General features: G+C 47.0%; 1 protein-coding gene across 2 annotated transcripts in view; it reads left to right on the top strand.

Moving 5' to 3' along the window:
* INTS9 (integrator complex subunit 9) overlaps positions 1-24,084 on the top strand; it is a 1,072,683-nt gene that overhangs the window by 807,258 nt on the left and 241,341 nt on the right. For both annotated transcript variants that reach the window (XM_069605700.1, XM_069605699.1), the window contains one exon: positions 15,710-15,881. In XM_069605700.1, coding sequence (XP_069461801.1) covers positions 15,710-15,881 — 172 coding nt within the window. The remainder of the gene's footprint in view (positions 1-15,709; positions 15,882-24,084) is intronic.

Genomic DNA, 24,084 nt, shown 5'->3' with positions numbered 1-24,084 from the left:
CATCTAAGTCTCTGGAACCATGGATGAGGTTTGGTTCGCCTCCAGGCCCTCCATCATGTCCTCCTGGGTAGTGACTCACTGAGAGGTCTGCCACTTTGAATTTAAGTGATTTTACCGAACGCAAAGGTTCGACTTTCCAAAAGTTCGACTTTTTTTTAATTAAAATTTCCTGCAAATATATATGTGGGGGGAGACCCCTCACAGCCCCCCCACCTTACCCATATACATTTGTTATATACTTTACCCCCCCCCAACATATATATATATATATTTCTGAGGCTTGTGGAATCTGCTTAGATCACATGCTGTGCATAGGCCGACATCTAGTGGAAGCTGCGGAGTATTACAGTTTGTTTTTCGAAACTCGAAAATGGGCGTCGACACAGGCGTGCCAGTAATACTATCCCTAGTGTGACGTCCACTGTACCCAAGATCCCTCACGCGTCTGGGATCCTCAGATTGTTTTTTTCCGCCATACTGGTCGGAAGCATCTTGCGGAGTCCCCTGGCCTTAGCCATACTTTTGCTAATTATTGCAATTTAAAATTATTTATTGACATCCTTCCCCACCCCAACGTCGACCATCGACACTCGACGACGGCTGGAGAAGACATCGACCGTCGGCTGCTGCACGACGGATCTGGGCCTCGGAAAGCCGCTGGCCTCGGCCCGGGCCTAGTAGGCTGCTGGCCTCGGCCCTGCAAGTAGGGAGAGTGGGGGGTGGTACATACTCTTCACTCTTGGTATATAGGTACACCTTATATATTTCCTACACTTACCAGCCCGCTGCCTCAAGGTGCGTATGGAGGGTACCCCTTTCCAATTCTGCCCCAAGTGCAACCGCAAATACCCTTGGGTCGACAGGCACGCCACGTGCAATCTCTGCTTGCCGAGGGACCACCCCGAAGCGAACTGCAGAGCGTGTAGTAGGTTTAAGCCTAAGACACTTAAGGACCGTTCGACAAAGCGTTGGGCCCACCACGCCAGGCAGGCAGCCATGGCAGCGGAGGGCGCCTTCAGCGATGGCAGCGACGCCGTACTTTCGGACGGCGAGGGCATTACGGCGTCGAAAGACTGCCGAGCGCAGGTCCCCGACCTCGGAAGGTTGTCCGGCAGGGCGGCTATGGGGAAGACCCCCGGCGACGCAAGCGCTACACACCCTACACACACTAAGTCCAACCGAACCTCGACGACGTCGACTTCTCGGAAAGAGGCACGGATAGAACGGTCCGACTCGGTGTCCTCTGGGCGCTCTCGATCGAGATCGCCTCATGACGCAAGGCAATCATCCACTCTTGCCAAGAGTGCCTCGCTCCCTAGATTAACGGAAGTTCGATCGTCGGAAGACGAAGACGACTTCCACCCCCAGGCCGCGCTCCAGGAGACCGAGAGCGCAGTTAACACCAGCGAGGCCCCACGCTCGAAACAAGATACCTCTCCCGACCCTCGGCGCCAGGCGTCGAAAGTCTCTGGGGCCTCCAAGGGGCAGGGAAAACATTTTTCCACACACGGGGAGGGAGGGAAACAGCGGAAAGCTCAGCCTTCCACTCCTGTAAGACCATCCTTCCACCCCAAGCAGACAGATAAACATAAATCTACTGGGACATCAACATCCAGCAAGGGTACCCTTGATAAGTCCTCTAAGTTGCCTACTAAAGTCATACCCTGTTCCAAACAATGGTCCAGTGAGGACATAGACAGGGTCATGTCAAGGATGTCTTCCTTAGCTGATTTTTATGACAAAAACCCAGAACATTTCATTTCGTATGACCCTCAAGGGGCCACACCCTCAGGCTCCTCTGATCCTATCCCCCTAAGTAAAAAGGCCCGGGTCGAAAGACCTGACCCCTTCGAGGTGCAGCCTTACTCTACTCCATACTCTACTCCACACCCCAGATACCAAGGACAACCTTTCCCTGAAGGGGACCAGGAGTTTACAATTATGGAGGAACGAACCGGGTCTGAATACTATGCGGAGGATGAGGACCTGGAGGAGGTAGAAGATGAGCAGGAAATTTACAGAGTAGATTCCCCGGTAGAGAGCGAAGCCCCAGTTACCGACTCGCCAGTTCATAACCAACCCCTCCTTAATGAAGTTCTCGCTCGCGCAGCAGAACATTTTCACATCGACACCCACGATGTACAGGAGGAAAGGGACTTCGCAGAAGAGTTGGTGGGAGAGAGGAGGCCGGTCGCTCAGACCATCCCTATCCTTAAATCCATCCAACGTAGAATAGATCCATCCCTGGTGAATCCTAACCTCACCAGAGCCGTCAACCCCAGAGTCGAAAAACTTTTTCGGGCAGCCCAGTCTGACCCTCTTTATATAAGAGGTCATCTTAAACCAGACTCCCTAGTGGTTACCAACACTCGGAAGAGGGCTGGGACACCCTTATCGTCGTCAGAAGCTCCTCCCGACAAGGAGAGCAAAAGACTGTACGGGTTTGGCAGGAAGGTAGCCTCAACGTCCGCCTACCAAGCAAGGATTGCAAACTCCACCACCCTGTTGGCAAGTTACAACTGCCATCAATGGGAAGAGGTCGCGGCGCTCATAGCCTCTGCTCCTGAACCGTTAAAGGGCCAGTTGGCTCGGATCTCGGCAGAAGGGAGAGCCGTGTCTGGTTGCATATTAAAAGCAACTTTCGACGCTGCAGACAACGCAGGAAGATTGATAGCAGAAGGTACTGTTATCAAGAGACATGCATGGTTACGGCAGTCGGGGTTCAAAACAGAAACACAGGCTTCATTAATAGACAAGCCGGTGGAACCAGATCTATTGTTTGGGAAAGCGGTCGAAGACGCACTTAAGAATGCCAAGGACGAGTACGAGACTCTCAAATCCCTTGGCCAGCTTACCAACAAACCCCCGAACCAGAGGGGGAACAGTAATTTTGGTCGCCCACGCGGCCAAAATTCACAAAGAGGCAACTATGCCCAAGGACAGGGTACACAATGGAACAACAACCAGCAGTCTACCCAAAGTTACAGCAAGGGTAACAAGAGAGGTCGTGGAAGAGGCAGAGGCAGCCCCAACAAGGGAGGTGGCACGCCTCCGCCAAAGCAGTGACGCTCAGTTCAGGGTCCCTTCTCACGCAACCCCAGTAGGGGGACGCATTTCCAACTTCACCCAGGCTTGGGAAGGGATCACCTCAGACAGATGGGTGCTGTCAACAGTGTCCACAGGATATTGTATAGAATTACTGCAGCGTCCCCGGAACCACCCTCCACGACAAAGAATACACTCCTTAGAACATCAGAAGATCCTTCTCGAGGAGATCGCCATTCTGCTAGAAAAGTACGCGATAGAACTCGTCCCAGGACACCAGGTAAACAAGGGTATCTATTCAACTTACTTCCTTGTGCCAAAGAAAGATTTGACAATGCGCCCAGTATTGGACCTACGGCCTGCCAACAAGTATGTCAAGCCCCAAAAATTCCGTATGACCACGCTACAAGAGGTAATCCCCCTCCTAAAAAAGGGGGACTACATGGCAACCTTGGATATGAAAGATGCTTATTTTCATATTTCCATGCTCCCAGCGCACAAAAAATACTTGCGCTTCAAAGTGGACAGTCGCCACTACCAATTCAAGGTACTGCCCTTCGGGATAGCTTCAGCACCAAGGGTATTCACCAAGGTACTGGCGTTGGCAGCTGCACACCTACGCAGGGAGGCAATCCCAGTGTACCCTTATCTGGACGACTGGCTCATAACGGGGGAAACCCCAAGAATTTGCAGGTCAAACATTCAGAGGACTATCGACCTCCTCCACGAATTAGGCTTCTCTATCAACGAGAAGAAGTCAAGTCTGGTGCCAAGCACCTCAAAACAGTTCCTAGGAGCAATCCTAGATACTCAGAAAGGGTTGACCTTCCCCTCGGAAGAGAGAATTCGGAATATACTACTGCAAATTCCACATTATCAGTCAGGTCAACAAATAACGGTACGCAAAGCAATGCGGTTACTGGGCATGATGGCGTCATGCATTTACCTGGTCCCCCACCCGCGTCTGCGCATGCGTCCCATGCAGGAATGGTTGGCGAAACAGTGGTCTCAGGCAAGTGGTCAGTGGGGCGATCTAGTGGTCGTTTCGCCAACACTCGTACAGAGCTTACACTGGTGGACAAAAGAGAATCTCGCAAGGGGAAAACCCTTTTACGATCCCGAAGTACAGGCAGTGGTAACTACAGATGCATGCCTGACTGGGTGGGGAGCTCACCATCTCCACCACACAGCTCAGGGTCTCTGGTCTCACTCAGTAGCCAAGAACCACATCAACCTGCTAGAGCTTCTGGCAGTATTCCGAGCGCTTCGGGCGTTCGAGCCCCATCTACTAAACTTGTCGGTGCAGATCCGGACGGACAGCACGACAGCCATGTTCTATCTGAACAAACAAGGAGGGACTCGTTCGCCAAATCTGTCCAAGCTTGCCCAGAAAATCTGGATATGGGCACTCAGACGGAACATCTTCCTATCAGCACAACATGTTCCAGGGGAGCTCAATTCCCTAGCGGATGCCCTAAGCAGAGACTCCCTCCCAGAAGAACACGAATGGGTCCTTCACAGAGAGATCGTAGAAGATCTCTTCTCTCAGTGGGGTTTCCCCACTATAGACCTATTCGCCACAAGCGAAAACAAACAATGCCCAGGATTTGCATCCAGGTTCCCCCAGCCAGACTCCCAAGGGAACGCCCTGTGGATGAACTGGTCAGGGATGTTTGCGTACGCTTTTCCACCAACTCCTCTCATCAGGAAGGTGGTGTACAAGATGAACAAGGAATCGATGACGCTCATCCTAGTTGCTCCCATGTGGGCGAGACAACCATGGTTTCCACACCTACGCAGGATGGCGCTGTGCGAGCCCATCAAACTCCCAGCCTGGTACAACCTACTGTCCCAGCAACAAGGTCAAACAGTGCACCAGGAACCCAACTCAATGAACCTGGCAGCATGGCTCCTGAGGTCATAGAGTTTGGGCATCTCAATTTACCACAGAGGTGTATGGACATCTTAAAAGAATCCAGGAAACCAAACACAAGGCACTGTTACTTTGACAAGTGGAAGAGATTCGTTATTTGGTGCCAGAATAAACAAATCAACCCAGTTGATTGCACTCCTTCCAACGTTGTAACATACATGCTCCACCTGCTGGACGCAGGTTTGGTTTTTAACTCTCTGAAAGTACACCTGGCAGCCCTCTCGGCTTACACCACATCCCATAACAAAGTATCGTGGTGGAAAGTACCAGTAGTTAAAGCCTTCATGGAAGGAGTAAAGAGACTTCACCCTCCTATTTCGAACCCACCGCCAGGAAGGGACCTCAATGTGGTGCTAGCTAAGCTCATGGGCCCCCCTTTCGAACCCATGCATAAAAGTAGTCTCAAACACCTGACTTATAAAACGGCCTTCTTAGTAGCCATTACCTCTATAAGAAGGGTCAGTGAAATTCAGGCTCTGTCAGTGCAGGATCCTTTCTTTATTATCCACAAAGACAAACTGGTTTTACGTACACACCCTAGGTTCTCACCTAAATTTATATCTAAATTCCATGTAAACCAGTCCATCGAGCTTCCGGCTTTCTTCCAGAACCCGCAAAGCTCGGCTGAGGTGAAACTACACACCCTTGATGTGCGTAGGGCGGTCCTCTACTATGTAAATAAAACCAGACCGCTAAGAAAAACAGATCAACTGTTTGTCTCGGTAGCTACAGGCAGAGAGGGGGATCGCGTCTCTAAAGGCGCGATCTCGAAGTGGATTATCAACTGTATACAGCTGTGTTACTCTCTTTCTGGAAAAACTCTGCCTTTTACGCCAAGGGCCCATTCTACTAGAGGCATTGGTGCCACTCTGGCTTTCATTGCAAATGTTCCCCTCGACACCATTTGCAAAGCAGCTACTTGGAGCTCTATTCACACTTTTACTCAGCATTACTGCATTGACACTCATTCCAAGACAGATAAACAAGTGGGACAAGCGGTTCTAAGACACCTGTTTGCTCGTGACCCTTCTCACATCCCACCTCCTTCTTCGGGTACTGCTCGCTAATCTATGCACAGCATGTGATCTAAGCAGATTCCACAAGCCTCAGAAGGGATACATTACTCACCGTAATCGTATTTCTGATGCTTGTATCTGCTTAGATTCACATGCGACCCACCCTTCCTCCCCTCCGAGAGAAGGCGCATGATTACTTGTAGTCTTACCTTTCTGTCTATCTGCTTGGATTATCTGTACTCGCGCTACTCCTCATGCTTCCTCATGTCAGAAAAAATACAATTTGAGGATCCCAGACGCGTGAGGGATCTTGGGTACAGTGGACGTCACACTAGGGATAGTATTACTGGCACGCCTGTGTCGACGCCCATTTTCGAGTTTCGAAAAACAAACTGGAATACTCCGCAGCTTCCACTAGATGCCGGCCTATGCACAGCATGTGAATCTAAGCAGATACAAGCATCAGAAATACGATTACGGTGAGTAATGTATCCCATATATATATATATATATATATGGAAAATTGGGAGTCGAACTTTTGGGGTTAGGTAAAATTGTTCTAAACCTGCCACTTTTGCACCGATATCTGTCCTCAAGCCCCTTATCTCCTCTAGGATCACCTGAATGTCATTCCTAATAGAGCCAATCTCGGCTGTACACGGGGGCGATCCACTATCCCCCTTAACTGTTGGCATGACCACTCTCTCTGGGAACCGGTATTGCTGCAGCACCCCTTTCCAGATCATCAAGGTGTGATATGCAGTGGTCGTTCATCCCTGTGCACCTTGCCTCAGTCCATCCTTTCTGTGCCTGTTCGTCTAGCACCACCGGGACCAGCACCCAGGCTGTTCGCTGGGGGGGGGGCCCCGGTGCGCACTCACCGGTCAGTGGGCTGTGGTGATCCCTTGGCCCTGCGTGCACCAGTCCGGCGTGCTCTTTATCATGTCTCGGGCCTCTCTGCCCACTGCACTTCCTTGGCCGTGGGCTAAGGGGTGTCCCTCACCGCCGCTGCCGCCGCACGGCTGCTTTCCCTTCGAGCATGGGTCCGGGGGGCGATCTCCGCACCAGCACCCTGCATGTGAACAGGGTTTGCTGTCATCGGTTACCATGGCTTGTATCCCTGCCGGCTCCGGACCTCTGGATTCCACTTCGGCTGGGGGGTGAGGTGCTGCTTTCCCCCTCGCCGTCCGCCACAGGTTTTCGCCTGCTTTGCCAGTGGACTGCATGGGCGGGGTTGGACAATGGGGGGTACCAGTCTTCACTGGCACCCCACAGATATCGCTTGGGGGTCTCCAGCGCCTCCCTCTTTCGTGGTCCGTTGCGCCCTGGGCTGCCTCGCCTCCTGCCTGTCGCAGGTCCACCCGCCTCGTTGGAGGGAGCTCCGTTGGGTTGCGCAGCTGACTCGTGGGTGCCTTAAATCATCCAAGTACGTTGCAACCGGTCTTTCGCCACCTCAATATCTATTGTGGCTGCTCTCAGGGACTTTCCACCACCTTTACACCGCCATTCACCAGGGCAGAAGATGGAGCCTTGCAGTCAGGGTTCCATCTTGCCCACGCACCCTGGTAGTCTTGGTCCTGAAATATTTTAACCTTAGCACCTTCCCATTCCAGATCTGGGTTGGCACTGGCTTTGTTCATTCTGGCAACTTTGTGCTTACAGTAATGGGATTTGGACAACACTGATTTCTGTTGAATTGTACTTCTCTGAGATGGTCCACTGGCAAGAGCCTTTTGAACAGCCCTTTTACCCCGACCTCTAAGCCATCCTGGGTCTCACCATCGTGGTAGGGAAAGTCCCAGATCCTGATGTTGCATCTGCACCCTCTAGTCTCACTGTTGTCCACCTTCCGGCAAGTGTCCCTGCCCAAGCGATCTAGCTCCTTAATTTCTGCTTCCAGTCTCACCTCTATGATGTCTGCTGAGAACTGGTTGTGCTCGAGGGCTCCCACCTTATCTTCAACTTTGTCCAACCGTGTCTTCATTTCTGCCATGGAGAGTTGGACCTCTGATCTCATTGCCTTTATTTCTGTCAGGATGGTCTGGAAATCTGACTTGAGACCCTCCATCTCTGTAGCTCGTTTCTCTATCGCCTCTAGGGAGGCCATCCTTGTGACTGGTCTTCACACCTCCCCACCACCTTTGGGTCACAGCTCACTCCTAGGTACTGCACCATATTGTCCCCTACTCTTGGGCCTGTTACCGTCTGGATATGTGCAGAGTCCACTTCTCCCCACCACACAAGGTCTGTCACTGCCCATCTTCCCTATCATGATACCAGCTGACTGAGAAGGGAACCGAGTTGTGCCCCCCACTACAAGCCACTGGCTCCTCTTATCCCCTGCGCCTTGATGTGTCCTCCAAGAAAGCAGGCCAGATCGCCCCTCCTCCCAGGCTCCTCTGTGCTGTGATTTGCCTTGAGATGGCCCTTGTCCATAGGTTCTACTCCACTGGCTTACGACTCCCTGGGGCCCTCACTGAGTCTCTTAGTGCCTCCAGGCTACAGACCCCGCTGAGGGGTCCTCCACCTCTCACTCCTTCCCTCCACGAGGCTTCTCTGCTATGACCCTGGGAACGTACCCCTCTGTGCAGCCTTTCTCAGCACTATTTCTCTGAACAGGGGCCCTCAGCTCCACTTTACCTTGCGCTGCACTCAACAGGCCCTCCGGGCCTTCCTTAGCCCTGCGGTCATTGCATGCTGGTGGGGAGAGGTGGCTCCTCAGAGGTTCCTTCCTGCGCTCCAGTCTTCGCTTGTCACGTCCCGTAGCTCCCTCCAGACATCCACCGCGGCCCTGCATCTGTGGCAGTGCCTCGCCTTCCACAACCTTGCTTTTCTGGCTGGGGCCTCTCTGCACTCGTTTGGACGCTGCTCCTTCTGTGACCCCGCCGGGGCCTTCCTCCTTACCACAGCTTTATCACCATTCCCGACCATCGATCTTATCCGTATCCCGTTTACCCTGGGGGTGGTGGTTGCCGTTGCCCCATATCTCCACTTGCCCCCAGACCTTCCTTTAATGTTATTTGAGAGAATTTAGGATGTAATGATCCGAATGACCACCAAGCTGTATCAATAGCAAACATCTTAACTGATCATAGCCTTAAACAATAACTTACAAAGCCCATCCATTAGAAAGGGAGAACCCTTGACTGGGTAGCAGACCTAAACTGCGACACCACAATCACTGCGAATTCACAGCAATCGTGGACGGATCACCATCTCCTCTCATTTGCGTTTGCAAGTAACTATCCTTCAGCCAAATCCATACCTGTAGCACAGGCTTGTCCAACCTTTTTGAATGTGGGACCAAAGCATTAACTTTTTGGCACCCAGTGGGCCGGCGAGCCAAAAGTCAACAACCTCACCCAAAGCAGTATATTAAAAAGCAATATTGTGTGACCTTTGACACAATAATATGATAGGATAGGTTATTTATAACGCGCTTAATGCCCAGAGGTTTCTAAGCGCAGACCCGGGGATCGAACCTGTGGTGCTCCGTGTCGTCTTGCTTCCAAGGCGAGCATGTTGCCCCTGAGCTATCCTCCCGAGACAATCACAGGCAGTGATAGCCATGCTGTCCCATATGGGGTTGAAATGGTGCATTTTACAGCAGAAAAAGTGTCCAAAAAGCCATAAATGTACAATCTGTTCTAAAGGGGCACATGGTAGCCATGCTGTCCCGAAGATAGCTTTTGGTGTCAGGGGCAGTGATCAAAGGTCAGTTGCTTGTGATTTCTTTCAGTGGGTATATGTTAATATTTTTCAGAAATAGTGGGGGCGACCGAGCATAGCGAGGGAGCTATAAGGATCTAGTGAGGGTTCCCCCCCTAGATTTATTTTTCAAATATGGGGTTGAAATGATGCATTCAGCATGTGGCCATGCATTGGCATCCTCATCCTGCTTGATCTCTCTTTTGCCTTGGACACTGTCAACCATGCCATCCAGCTCAACCGTCTCCGTGATAACCTGGGTATCACTGGTCAGGCTCTGGCATGGCTGATGTCTTTCCTCTCTGACCGACCCTCCCAGGTCCAACTTGGGTCCTTCCTCTCCTCTTTTTCTCACCTGTGGTGTCCCCCATGGGTCTAACCTCTCTCCCTGGCTGTTCAACCAATACCTGGCACTCCTTGCCCACCGCATCGCAGCTCTCTGCCCCAACTTTCAATGCTATGTGGCTGACACCCAGCTCATTTTCAGGCTACCCTCGGCCACCTCCTCTCCTTCCCTCATCTCTGACTGTCTGTCTGCTATCCAGGAGTGGTGTGCCACCAATGACCTCTGCCTTAATGCCAGTAAGACTGAGATTCTCCTCATCGGCACACCTGTTCCCTCCTTTCCTGTAGCTCTCTGGGCGGCCTCTCTTGGTCCTCTGCCTGCTCCCACCTGCAAGGCTAAAAACCTCGGGGTCATCTTCGACACCACACTCTCCTTCTCTCCCCACATCTCTGGCGCCTCTAAGAAGTCATACTACCAGCTGCACCTCCTCAGAGGTATTCTTCCTTTCCTCTCCTTCCCCCAGAAGCTCACTGTGTCCAGAGCTCAGGTTCTCTCTATCCTGGACTACTGCAACAGCCTCTTTCTAAATATGCCTGCTTCTACTCTCTGACCTCTGCAATTTATCCAGAACAGGACTGCGAGACTTGTCCTTGGCCTCAAGCCCAGGGATCGTATCCCTCCAGGACTGAAATCTCTGCACTGGCTTCCAGTGGCTGCGAGGATTAAGTTCAAAACCCTCTGCATCATCCACAAGGCCTTCTGGGGCCTTGGGCCTCAATACCTTTACCTCTCTCTTCCCAAATATCTTCCTTCTCGAGCTCTTCGCTCATCCACCTCCAACTCCCTCAGGCTCAGTCGCTTCTCCAAGCTACGAGTTGGTGGAAGATCTCTTTCCTCGGCTGGGGCCTCCCTCTGGAACAGCCTCCCTGCCTCCCTTAAACTTGAGGAGAACCATCTCCGGTTCTGGAAGCACCTCAAAACCTTTCTCTTTGCTTCTGCTTTTTCTCCACCTCTCCTCTGCGGACCTTCTGGCTGTAACCGGTACTGCACTGGCTACCTGGACACCATCTGATCGCGGGCCCAGGTCCCTCCCCTGCCAAGCGGCACACACCTGCACTGCCAACCTGGCAACCCCCGCACTTGGACTGTTTCTGTATCCCTACAGTCCCTAATATTGTTATTATTTATTCCCTTGTATTCCACTGTCCCTGCCCCCCTCCCACGCACTTGCACGATCTGAATGACACCCGGTCTAGTAGGATCGTTGTCCGTCATCCCTTGTTCCCATCCCTTGCCTCATCGCGCCTTGAAACACGTGTATCAACGCGTCATAAATGTCATATCATAACAGCAATCTGAAATGCATGTTCAAATTTGAAAAAAGGCCCCTTTCCACACTCTAATTTTAAAAAAAGTGTACAGGAGGCAGAACAGGTCCCAGAATAAAGAAATGTATGTGAAGATAAAGCCCCCTGGGCCTGTGCTATTTCACTTCACCTTGTGGCTGAGTTTTTCTGCAGAGGAAGCCTGCAGATGCCGACTGTTATTCCAGCTATGTTTTTCCCCAGCCATGTGCCCATGCTCACTGACACAGAGCCTCTCTTTTTGCTGCCCCAGCCCTCCCTACCCAGCACCCCCGAAGCAAGTCTGGAGAGAAGGCAAGCGCTCCCCTAGCAGACTGTATCACGTTTCAGTTTAATTATTCATGCAATTATTGTCAGATACCTGTTTCCGACAAACATTGCATAAATAAATAAATTAACCAGGTCGTGGTGTTTCAGTCCTCAGCCACGACCCGGTTAAATTAACCGCGTCGTTGCTGAGGACTATAACTTCCTCTGGGGTCATCAGAAGGAGTTACAGTTTGCACGTAGGCCCTTTTTTTTTCTTTAATCTTCAGCCTCGCGGGCCACATAAAACAGCTTGGAGGGCTACATTGTGGCCCGCAGGCCATAGGTTGGACAACCTTGCTGTAGCACCTCCTTGCCTGACAAGAAACAAATGTAACATTACCACAGATGCCATTATGCCAATAGTGATCCCTATCCTTAACTCTGTGCAGAATATCACAGACCCTAACTTACTTGTAGACGCTTATAATTCTGCAATGACCAAAGCCTTAGACACTGTAAAAATGCGTAAAAGTAAACCAAGAGTCCACTTGAACTCCTGGTTCACACCGGAGCTAAAAACCTTACGGTCTGAAATAAGAAAACTTGAAGCACTATGGAAACATACTCCATCTACAGAGAACAAGACTAATCTGACTAATCTTACTGCTAAATACAAAAATGAGATCATCCGCACCAAACGGGAGACGTATAATAATAGAATAAACCAAGCTAGCTCCAGCACCAAAGAGCTCTTCACTATCCTGAGAGAAATGGAGGCGCCTAACCCCACTGTTGACACATGCCTAAAAGACAAATTCTGGTGCACGAGCATTCAGAATGCTCTATCCAACAAAATAGCCACTTTGCAAATGAAAATTGCACACGAACGCCAGAATTGAACTTAGCTCCAACTTATCCTACCCCGGAGCCTTATACGAAAGCACCCCAAGACTTCAAATTCGCTAATGTCTCTGTACCAGAAGTACAAAAAATCATTGCCTCCCTGAAACCAACCAGGTGCCAAGGAGATAGCTGCCCAGCACAGATGATCAAAGATGCCGCTAGAGACCTGGCCCTCTTCATAACCAAGTTAATCAATGCCTCTTTTGCCTTCGGTACTGTACCCAGTAACCTTAAAGAATCTTGGGTTCTCCAACTACTGAAAAAAACAATCATTGGACCTCACCATTCCTAGAAACTATAGACGGTTTATGGTAATTCCATCAAATTTTTACCATCGAATGACGAATTCCATCTAAAAAAATATGCATCGAAAACATTACCATTGAATGCATGTTTTTTCCTTTTTTTTTAAAAATGGGGGTGTCCTCCCCAGCCCCCCATTTTTTACCCTTTAAAACCCATTATGAACAACACTAAACCCTTTACCTTAAAAAACATGCATTCAATGCATATTTTTCGATGCAATTTTGTCGATGGAATGGCATTCGATGGTAATGTTTTAGATGAAATGACCAGATACCACCATAGTCCAATCACAACGGTCCCATTTCTGCTGAAGATCTTGGATAGGGTTGCATATGTGCAAATCCAAGACTACTTAGAGGCCAACCAGCTTTTGGGGACTCTGGCTTTAGACCTCAACATGGCACTGAGACGGCGCTGATTGACTTAAAGAGCCAGATTGACGAACTAAAGGACAAAGGGAAAATTGCAATACTACTACTCTTGGACCTATCAGCCCCCTTTGACTTGGTTGAAAACAGAGTTCTTTGTAATCACCTCGCCATAGCTGCCCACTTCTCCCAGAATGCTATCGCATGATACAAATCTTTCCTAAACAATAGGACCATGCAAGTTTTCTCACCATCTGCAGCAGCTGACCCCATCCCTATCACATGTGGTGTACCTCAGGGATCCTGTGTGTCGCCAACCTTGTATAATATCTTCACTAAGCTGTTATTCGATGATCTGGGCCGTCTGGGTGTCACCTACACTAACTATGCAGATGACACCCAGATCCTCCTCCCCTTAACAGGCGACTATGACTCTGATGTACGGCTTGTGAACAAAATGTATTTAATCATTCAGGCATGAATGGCCACTCATAGCCTCTGCCTGAATGATGATAAAACAGAACTCCTGCTAGTAGGTTCCTCAGCCAACTTGAACAAACTCAACCCTAACTATGCCTCTTTCGTTATAGATGGGAATAACATCACAGTGGCCAAAGAGGTAAAAACACTGGGTTTTTACCTCGACTCCACCTCTAACCTACTCAAACAAGTCAACGGAACGGCTTCAGCCACTGCCTACATGGGCAAACTAATAAGGGCGTGCAAACCTCTGTTCTCTACGGAAAGTTGCCTCACGCTGGCTAGAGCTCTCATACTGTCCAAACTGGACTATTGCAATGGTCTCTATTTGGGCGCCAGTAAGCTTGTACTTAACAAATTGCAAATTCTGCAAAACAATGCGCTCAGGGCTGCGCTGAATATCCCTAGGAGAGAACATATTTCTGCAATTAAACGACAATACAAATGGCTTTTCATAAGGGAAAAGATTGAACTAAAAGCCTTGTCTCTTACATTCAAATCCTTGAATCACACGGCACCACTTTATCTAACAGAAAAATTCACCATCAGATCCTCCACACAGGTCACTAGGTCGACTAACGCGTCTCGCCTGGTAGTGCCAAGATATAAACTAAAAAAATCTGGGGGGAGTAGTTTCCCGGTCCTGGCGGCCCAACTGTGGAACACACTTCCACCTGCCCTCAGGATGACTTGGCTCTTCACCAACTTCAAAAGAAACATAATCTCTTGGCTCATCAGCAAGAACTAACTACAACTCCTTGCACTGTGATGAACAAACACACATCACCTTCGCTAAACCTTTCTCACTTGCTGTAACGTATAATCTGTTGTCTTGTCCTTGACTCCATGTGCCTCTGGAAACGTTCTTGATTTTGCATGTACTCTGTAATCTTGCTTGGGATTCTCTGTAACAAATGTAACTGTATTTTTTATCACTCTCTGTAACAATTGCATACCTGCTCAAAAAGCGCCCAGATACCTCAAGGTCAGGAACTCTATAGAAATAAACAAATAAACAAGTTCTCCCAAGTTGCCAGTATGGGTTGGGCAATGTTGGCCACATCTTGGACAACTGTTCCCCAGCTCTACTGACCTCGAAGAGGCAACCCGCCTATTGGAAATTCTCGATTTCCAAACATTGTCCCCCACTGCAAATTTCACCAACAGAACATAGTTCTCTAAATAGGTCCCATACAAAGTCCTCACAGCTATCTCGTTATGGGACTTTCCCCCGTCCTCTCTCCTTGTAGACTAGACCACAGGGAACTGGAGACATTTCTCAACATGATGTTCATGCGAGAGGCCTCTTGGGCAGGATCATGTCACTCTTCCCGACACATAACTGACTGCCTCAGCCCTACTGGTTCTCACTACCTGTTGTGAATTGATGTTTCTCCATAGGCATGTCTCATAGGAATCAAGCCATGCTCACATCTCACTCATCCTCATCACTCCTTTCTACTACACAAACATATATTTGTTAGTCTGATTTAATCAATAATGCTGCCAATGTTTAATTCCATTCTCTATTGCGATACGTACTACATATTTGCCTCTCTGAGTTGTTACATTGAATTCAGATGGGAAGACTTAAGTATTCGGTAGGATTTGATTAGCAAGAAACTATTCAGCCTGAACCAAATGGCTTTTTCCAACTGTATTTTCGGCCAAATACTTACTCAGAGAAAAGGTTGGGTGCACCCCTTTTTTAGAGATCGCCTTTGGTGTAGAGGTACGACTCTGGCATGCATGGTATGATGAAAATCATGGCAACTTTACTTCTGTGATTTGCATGAGCGCTAGCTGGAGCTATAGTAATAGTAGACAAATTGACAAGTCAAACACGCCTATTGTATTTTTACAACAGTGTAATCATCTGAACCTTTCATCCATAGTAACTGCACATGTAACGGATGGCAGACAGAAGAGCTTCTTTTAAGAAGAAATAGAATGTTGGAGAGTAGCTGACATTTCTGTAAATGTTAGAGGATGTAGAACTCACAATATTGTGCACTTGATATATCCTTATGCTTCTTTTTATTATGTTTCAGCTCATTCAGACCAACAAATTGAAGCACTACCCCAGCATCCATGGTGATTTCAGTAATGATTTTAAGCAGCCTTGTGTTGTGTTTACTGGCCATCCCTCTCTACGGTTTGGAGACGTAGTGCATTTCATGGAACTGTGGGGGAAATCTAATCTCAATACAGTTATATTTACAGGTAAGATGGCAAACAATTATGGTTCTATAGAGTGAATGTTATCCTATAGCATGCGCAAGAACAATGTCTGACTTTGTTGGACGAGTGGTGTTCCTCTGATTTAATTCTGATAGAGCTGTCAAATTGTTATCACATGGGCTGCAAAGTATTTTCTAATTGCTTGAAGACTCTAGTCATGACTGGAATTGCATTGGCATGAATTCCACTTTGGGACAACAGTTCCAGCTGAGGGGATTTCTCTTCTGTGAGAATCGTGGTTAACGGTAGGTTTTGTCTACTCGCGATTTAGCACCAACCTGGCCAATTTATTCAGAAACATCAGGATGTATTCAGACTTCCACAAGCATGTAAATGGAAGCTTTCTATGGCCAGAAGTTGAAGACTACAGTGTGGTACATTTTTTTTTTTTACCATCAAAGAAAATGTTCATAATTTGAGATCTAGATTGTCATATTAAACCTGTGTTCTGTTAGATTTTAAAGCATCCTTAAAAAGTAACATCTTAAAAAAAAGGGTGCTTTTTTATAACCTCAACTCCGTGGATCAAGTGAGGACCCTGGGAGTCCTACTTGACTCCAGACTCTCATTAAGCCCCAGATTGCTTAAGTTTTGAGATTTACCCTACGCAATACCAGATGTCTAGGACACATACTGACCTTCCTTTCCTGTCCCCATAAGGTCTCTATAGTCAAAGCACTTTTATCTGCAAAGCTTGGCTTCTGTAGCAGTGTGTATCTGTGTCGTCCTAGGATTGATCTCACAGATCTCAGACCATGAAGGCCAGAATTGTGCTAATAGTGAGGACGTCTGTCCACTGTGAGGAGTCAGGAATAAAACTCAGAAACAGTCATGTTTTTGGTTAAAGACTTTTATTGAAAACAAAAGGGTTGGGAAAACACCTCTCTGACCCCGCTCTAAGAGGAATTTCCCTACCAAAACTAAGGATCTGTCCGTGTCAGGATGTCGAAATCAAAACTGTTCTTGTGTCCAAAGGTTCTATTCTGACCCTCCCACTAGAAACTAAACTATACGGTGAAATGGGAAATGTCTTTAACCTTAGGTGATGGAAAAAGTGTTCGTAAAGGAAGAATAAACAGCTCCAACACATAAATTCTCCAAGGATGAAAAGCCTTGGCTCCAGCGGGTGGTTCCCTTCCGAAATAATTCTCCTCAATACAAATGATTCTTGATCTAACAATTCTTTGTGTCTTTCTTGGCCCACAATAGTACTGTTATTTTACAAAGCTGCTTGGCGTTGTAGTTCTTCTTTCAAAAAGTTCCTTTTGTCTGGTAAACACAATTCTATGTCTTCTTGCAGACTTGCAACTTCCTGGTACTCTGCTGGGACTTCTCGTTCACTTGTGTTTGCCTGGTATACTCTCCTGCCAGCACTACTTGTATTCACACTGACCATTGTCTGGTATACTCTCCTGCCAGGGCTTCTTGTAGTCACACACAATTGTAATTGCCTGGTTTACTCTCATGCCAGGACTTCATATTATTACACATTGTTTCTCTTTAACTTGCCACAGTTGTGCACACCCTCTTTGGTATATTAAATCTCCTTGATACATTATTCGATTTAGCTTCCCCACATATTTGTATTCCATACAGTCATATCTTGTTGGGGGTCTTGTTTGCAATATGCTTTGTTTCTCATTCAGTCTCTCTACTTTCTCTCCTTCGGCAGCTTCAATGATTACATTTCGTATTTGGGGCATTCCCTGAAACGCCCGGTACCACACAGTCTTTGAGCTGACTCACCAGCTTTTCCTGTCACTCCCGGCCCTGTTTGCGCTCAAGAGGCAACTGTGTACCTCCTGCTTTTGCCTCTGGACTGCTCTCGCTTCGCTCTGGTGGCTCCCGCTGCCTCACCTAAGCACGCCTGCCTCGATCCACGTCCCGCTAGGTACAACATTGCTTTCCATGTTTGCCGCACGGCCAGGAGTTTTCCACTGCCTTCTGACGTGTTTGCATTGCAACCTGCAGCATTTCTCTTTTCCCCTTCCGATGTGCCGCTCGGCTCGACCACACCGGTTCGTGCTTCCAGGGCTTAAAAGCTTTGCGGACAAAGGACACCTCTTCTTCCAAGCAGCAGTCACAATGACTTGGTCTCCGGTCTTAAAATCTCCCACCTACAAGTGCACTTTGAAAACAACTACAATGCTCATTGAGCTTGGGGCTCCTTTCATTCTCTATTGCTCTTTCCCTCCTCCTCGTCCCAATATTTGGCCGATTGTGGGAAAAGTCCATTGTTGTTGGGTGACGTAGATCACTTGAAAAATCACTTTCAACAGTTCCAAATGATTTATCAGTTCTGTATGGTGAATTGAGACCTGAAAAAGGTTGTGTTGGATCTTCCCCATTTTAGACCAGGGAGCTTTGGGAAAATGTTTCTCTCGTTTCCCTAACATTTGGTGTAGATGTATGGCAATAGGCCATAAGGGTATTGGGTATAAAGGAATCATCTTCACAGGCAACGTGGGATACCATGTCTCGGGAGGATAGCTCAGGGGCAACACAGGTTCGACCCCCGGGTCCGTGCTTAGAAACCTCTGGGTATTAAGCGCGTTATAAATAACCTAACCTATACATTCCAATATTAAGTTTATCTGGAAAGATTTAAAAATTGGATCATACAGGATAGATTGGTCTGGCTATCTGATAGTTATCTAAATAAGCAGAAAACTCATCTTCACCATTTTGACTCATACATAGCTGTGCTCAAAAAACATAAACATAGTGATTGGAGACACTTAGCAGCACAAAAGACATCTATTGGCAAATATATGGCCACAAAAAAGCAAATTGTACGGTTGTACAATAATGACTGTAGAAGACATCGTCATTTAATGCACCTTCGCGATAACCAAAAAATAATAAACCATCTATGTAAACATAACACAAAATCTATTTGTCAGATGTTCAAAAATTCTGGCCCGAGTTCAACTGAGTCGGCTCTGCCCAATGTTATTTCTGCTAACACTTGGTGTTTGTTCATTTTGGAAAATGTTCAACTCCCTAGGCACTTTTCTTGTCAACAGTTTACCATAAAGAAATTACATACTTTACCTCGCTTTTTTTGGTCAATTGATGACATTATTTGGCCCATAGGTAAACTCATCTTTTCGATGGCATCTGGACCAGATGGTATTCCGGCATGTGCTCTAAAGACTGATCCAACTTTCTGGGCCAGAATTTTGTTCGTAAAATTTGAAAATATCTTCAATACAGGTCTCATTCCCCACTCATGGCACAAATCGCTCTGATTGTGCCAATCTATAAAAAGGGCAATCCTGCAGAACCCGGAAACTACAGGCCAATAGCCCTTATGAACTGTTCTTATAAAATGTTTTCCATACTTTTGCTTAATCAGATGGAACAATTTATAAAATCTCATGACATTCTATCTCAAAACCAAACTGGGTTTCGCAAACAAATGGGCACGTCGATCAATGCGATCATCTTGTCACACATGCTATATTCTTGTAAAAAAAAACCTGGTGGGCAACATCTATATGGCCTCCCTAGACTTATGCTCAGCATTTGATTGCGTTATTCGCGATACTCTGTGGTGTAAACTTAGAAAACTTGGATTCCCTGAAAACACCATTCAGCTATTAGCATTACTACATACAGACTCATACTTTAAAATCTGTATCAATAAGCAGGGTGATGTAACTCATGAAATTCTTACTTGTATGGGAGTGAAGCAAGGCTGCGGCCTTGAATCAACACTCTTTAACCTGTATTTGGTTGATATTGAAGCAATTTGGGAGCAAATGAATTGTTATCCGGTAAAACTCGGCCATCTTAAAATACACTGGCTTGCATACGCGGATGATATTTACATTTTTGACAAAATACCCATGGGTCTCCAAAATAAACTACAGGTGATTCCAAAGTGACTGTTGGCTGTGTTGGGCTGTGGTGCTGCTGGCTTCTTTCTTCCATGGTCTTTGCTCCAGCGACTGCGACCGTGCCTGCGAGATTGCTATTGGACCATATGAGTGTTTTGGCTCCACCTACACCCGCCCATATTTTCCCGGCAAACCTTCAACTACCTCGTGAACGCGCTTCAGCGCACGCTTCACAAGTGATTCCTAAGTGACTGTTGGCTTTGTTGGGCTGTGGTGCTGCCGGCTTCTTTCTTCCATGGTCTTCGCTCCAGCGACTGCGACCGTGCCTGAGAGATTGCTATTGGACCATATGGTACGCCTGACCACCCCCACCCGTGACAAACTTTCACAATGAACTTTTGAACTTTTTGAACTTTTCGTCAGTGTGCCGCTTACGGCTAATTTATTTGTATTTCGTTTTTAGAGTGTTTTGGCTCCACCTACACCCGCCCATTTTTTCCCGGCAAACCTTCAACTACCTCGTGAACGCGCTTCAGCGTGCGCTTCACAAGTGATTCCTAAGTGACTGTTGGCTGTTAGCTGTGCAGCGTGCAGTGGGCATTGCCTCTACGCTTGATTCTTAATCTGCGTATCTTATGTTTTTTAACTTTACTTCCTTTTTAACTAATAATAGATTTCTATTTTTCTATTGTGTACAAATACAATTGTTTAATAGTTGTGATATAAATGCGACGTAGTGTTTACTTCCTGAGATCAAACATGTCGGATTTGGCCCCGTCCTCTCCATCCCCAGTAAATCAGAAACGTAAGCAAATGGGAAGTACTCCACAGCCGCGCTCCTCGCGCCTAAAATTGATAGAACTAAGCCGAAAGTTGTTTCCCGTGATATTCAACAGATGTTTTGCCCTTTACCCAAAGATGTACAGGTACCTAATAGCATCTTGTCTTCTAATTGCGTTACTACCAATAATTATATCCCTTCGACAACTTATAACCCACTATGTTTTGTCTCTGATGTTACAATGTTGAAAGGTAGTGAGATATCATTTCTACCGAAAAGAAGCCCCGGTTATTAGCCGCCATGTCAGCTCCTTCTACTAACCCATATATAACTTCTTGTGCTAATAATAACCCACCGCTTTTACAATTGACTGTGAAGACGCCTCAGGCTCAGAACCTGGGCTTCTCTAGTAAACTCACTACTGGATTAGGCTCAGTCCCTTCTGTACCTTTACCTGTTTCAAGTGTGCTACTTGAATCGGATACATCCACTAAGCCTTCTGCTGTATCTTTACATGATGGCTCTATGAGGGACCAAGTCGTTATCGAATTACACTCTAACTCACCCTTCAATGAGGATAATTTGGAATCCGACATTAACTATGAATTACCCGAAGTTTCTCTCATCTATTCGGATGATGAGAAATCAAGGTCATTTTCCTCTTATACAGCTCCTACTCCGCGGAGGCCTCAAATTGCCCCTATTCTCGATGCTCAACTTGATCCTCTCCCTTTTTCTCAGTTACCTTCCTCCACTGCATCACTTACTTCGTCAATATTAGTTGAAACCACCCTGCATGCGACAAATTTAGCAATATCTTCTTTATTTAAACTATATGAAACTTTAAACAACAAACTTCAAAAACAAGATAAACAAGTTATGAAGCTAACCAGATGGCAATCTCGGTTACTTTTACAACGCCAAAAAACAAACATAGGAGCTACTCCTAATCAGTCTGAAAAAGTACAGTCTCCTACTGTAATCCTGGCGCCTTTGGGCGCTTCAGGCCTCCCCTTTTTTCCGCAAATAATCCAGGAAATCTGCTCCCGCGTTAAGAACGATGTTTCTGAATGCCCGTTATCGACTTCTGGCCCAGCAAACAACATTGGAGCCAGCCTTCAGCCTCTTAGAGAACCATTTACAATTTTTTCGGGATCATTCCAACCCAAATCAATTGGGGCTTTTGATATGAAGCCCATGGGGAAAAAAACTAAAAACCGCCCCAAACAACACATCCCCTCATCTATTGCAAAATCCTTTTTTAACGGGCTGAAGTTACCTACAAAACAAAATACAAAACAAAATAATAAAATCATTACGGCGGCTAAAGCAGTTCAAAATAAATGTGCCAAACTTACTGCTGAAAATAAATCAAAAGAGCTCTCTGCTGAGAAAGAACTGGCAGAATATTCCCCCTTAAATAATATCGTGGCCTTGATGGAGAATAATTTTACAAAGGTAGCGGGCGCCCCTCTCTCGCAACCACCCTGGGCAGGACAAAGACTGATATGCAAATGGATATTTCCCATCTGTGAAAGGCACAGTGAGTAAAAGCAGTGGCTGCGAACTCTCAAGTGGTTAATAACCACTGAACAGGTTATCATGTCTGTTCTTGCGAGAGAGGGGCGCCCGCTACCTTTGTAAAACTATTTGTTAAGGAACCTGGGATTGGTAACCCTAGGTCTCCTGGGGGCAACCAGACGTGGTCTCCCTCTCACTGTGCTTAGAGAGGCATCAGCTTCACCTCACTGATGATCCCCAACAAGGGTGAAACACGTGTATGGGGTTGCTGGTGGTACTCTCGTTCAGATTGGAATTGCCATTGTATTTCGGTGCTGGACTGCCCCTGGGCAGGACAAAGACTGATATGCAAATGGATATTTCCCATCTGTGAAAGGCACAGTGAGTAAAAGCAGTGGCTGCGAACTCTCAAGTGGTTAATAACCACTGAACAGGTTATCATGTCTGTTCTTGCGAGAGAGGGGCGCCCGCTACCTTTGTAAAACTATTTGTTAAGGAACCTGGGATTGGTAACCCTAGGTCTCCTGGGGGCAACCAGACGTGGTCTCCCTCTCACTGTGCTTAGAGAGGCATCAGCTTCACCTCACTGATGATCCCCAACAAGGGTGAAACACGTGTATGGGGTTGCTGGTGGTACTCTCGTTCAGATTGGAATTGCCATTGTATTTCGGTGCTGGACTGCCCCTGGGCAGGACAAAGACTGATATGCAAATGGATATTTCCCATCTGTGAAAGGCACAGTGAGTAAAAGCAGTGGCTGCGAACTCTCAAGTGGTTAATAACCACTGAACAGGTTATCATGTCTGTTCTTGCGAGAGAGGGGCGCCCGCTACCTTTGTAAAACTACTTGATGGAGAATAAGCCTAAGATCCTACCTAACTCGCAGAGTCAAACTAATACTGTACAAACAAAAGTATTAGAGGCTACTGAATTTTGTATAAAACGAGCTGAGTTACGCAAAGAGATAGATCTCTATTTGAATGCTAAATCCATTAACCCACCTCCCATCGAAACGAACACCACTGATGTTAATAACTTGAAAGATGGTTCTATTACGTTACCACAAAAAGCTACGCTACCCCAACTGTTCCACCCATCCATTATGAAGACAGTACCTCAAGATTTGCCCCCTGTCCTCATGATGTCTAAGAATAAATCAGGCCCCTGTGATCTTCCATCGAAGACAGTACCTCAAGATTTGCCCCCTCCACTTATGATGCCTGAGAATAAATCAGGCCCCTGTAATCTTCCATCGAAGACAGTACCTCAAGATTTGTCCCCTACACTTATGATGTCTGAGAATAAACCTGGCTCCTGTAATTTCACAACGATGCCCCCCACTTTGGATTATATTATATCCTCAGCTATAGAGCAATATATGCTGAAACACCTACCAGCTGAGAATAGAAGTGCTGCCCTATGTAATGAAAGACCAATAAAGCAGCATTTATCTACCACTATTCTCAATGAAAAGCAAAATCAGACTTCTGTGATGGAACGGACTCTGCCTTTAATCGTGCCCGCTATTAATACTGTTGAAAATCAGTCTGGCCAGAAAAAAACAGATATAAAAAGTAATCTTCACTCACTAGTAATTAAATGCAGACCTACACCGTTCCCAGCCTATGATTTAAATTGTTCTTTTGTATTGGCTATCTTTAGTGATATTTATGCTCTTGACGATATCAATTCAAGTGATGTCGAACAAGTGGAATTCCCATCAAGTCATGATCTTTCTACAGCACAAATCTGGATGCGCTCAAGAGTAGTGCTAAACACTCTATGGGCCACCCGATCCGTACTGTGGGACATGGGTTTTGAACTCTTGATTGATAATATAAGAGACACGTCAAAGATTGTCCCGTATGTTAATGAACAACAACTAATTAGTGAATCTTCTAAAAATGAATTTTAATGCTCCACAGATAAAGCAGCCGTGCAAATGCCAATGTTCCATTTCTCAAAGATAAACCAACTTCCTGCAAACAGATCTCGTTTCTGAGTTGGAATACTAGAGGTTTTCGCCATCTTTTTTCTACAT

This window comes from Ambystoma mexicanum, chromosome 4p (genome assembly GCF_040938575.1).
Source record: "Ambystoma mexicanum isolate Mex_15411 chromosome 4p, UKY_AmexF1_1, whole genome shotgun sequence".
NCBI classification, from domain to species: Eukaryota; Metazoa; Chordata; class Amphibia; order Caudata; family Ambystomatidae; genus Ambystoma; species Ambystoma mexicanum.
Note: the sequence above shows the minus strand (reverse complement) of the source record. Positions and strands in the feature narration are given on the sequence as shown.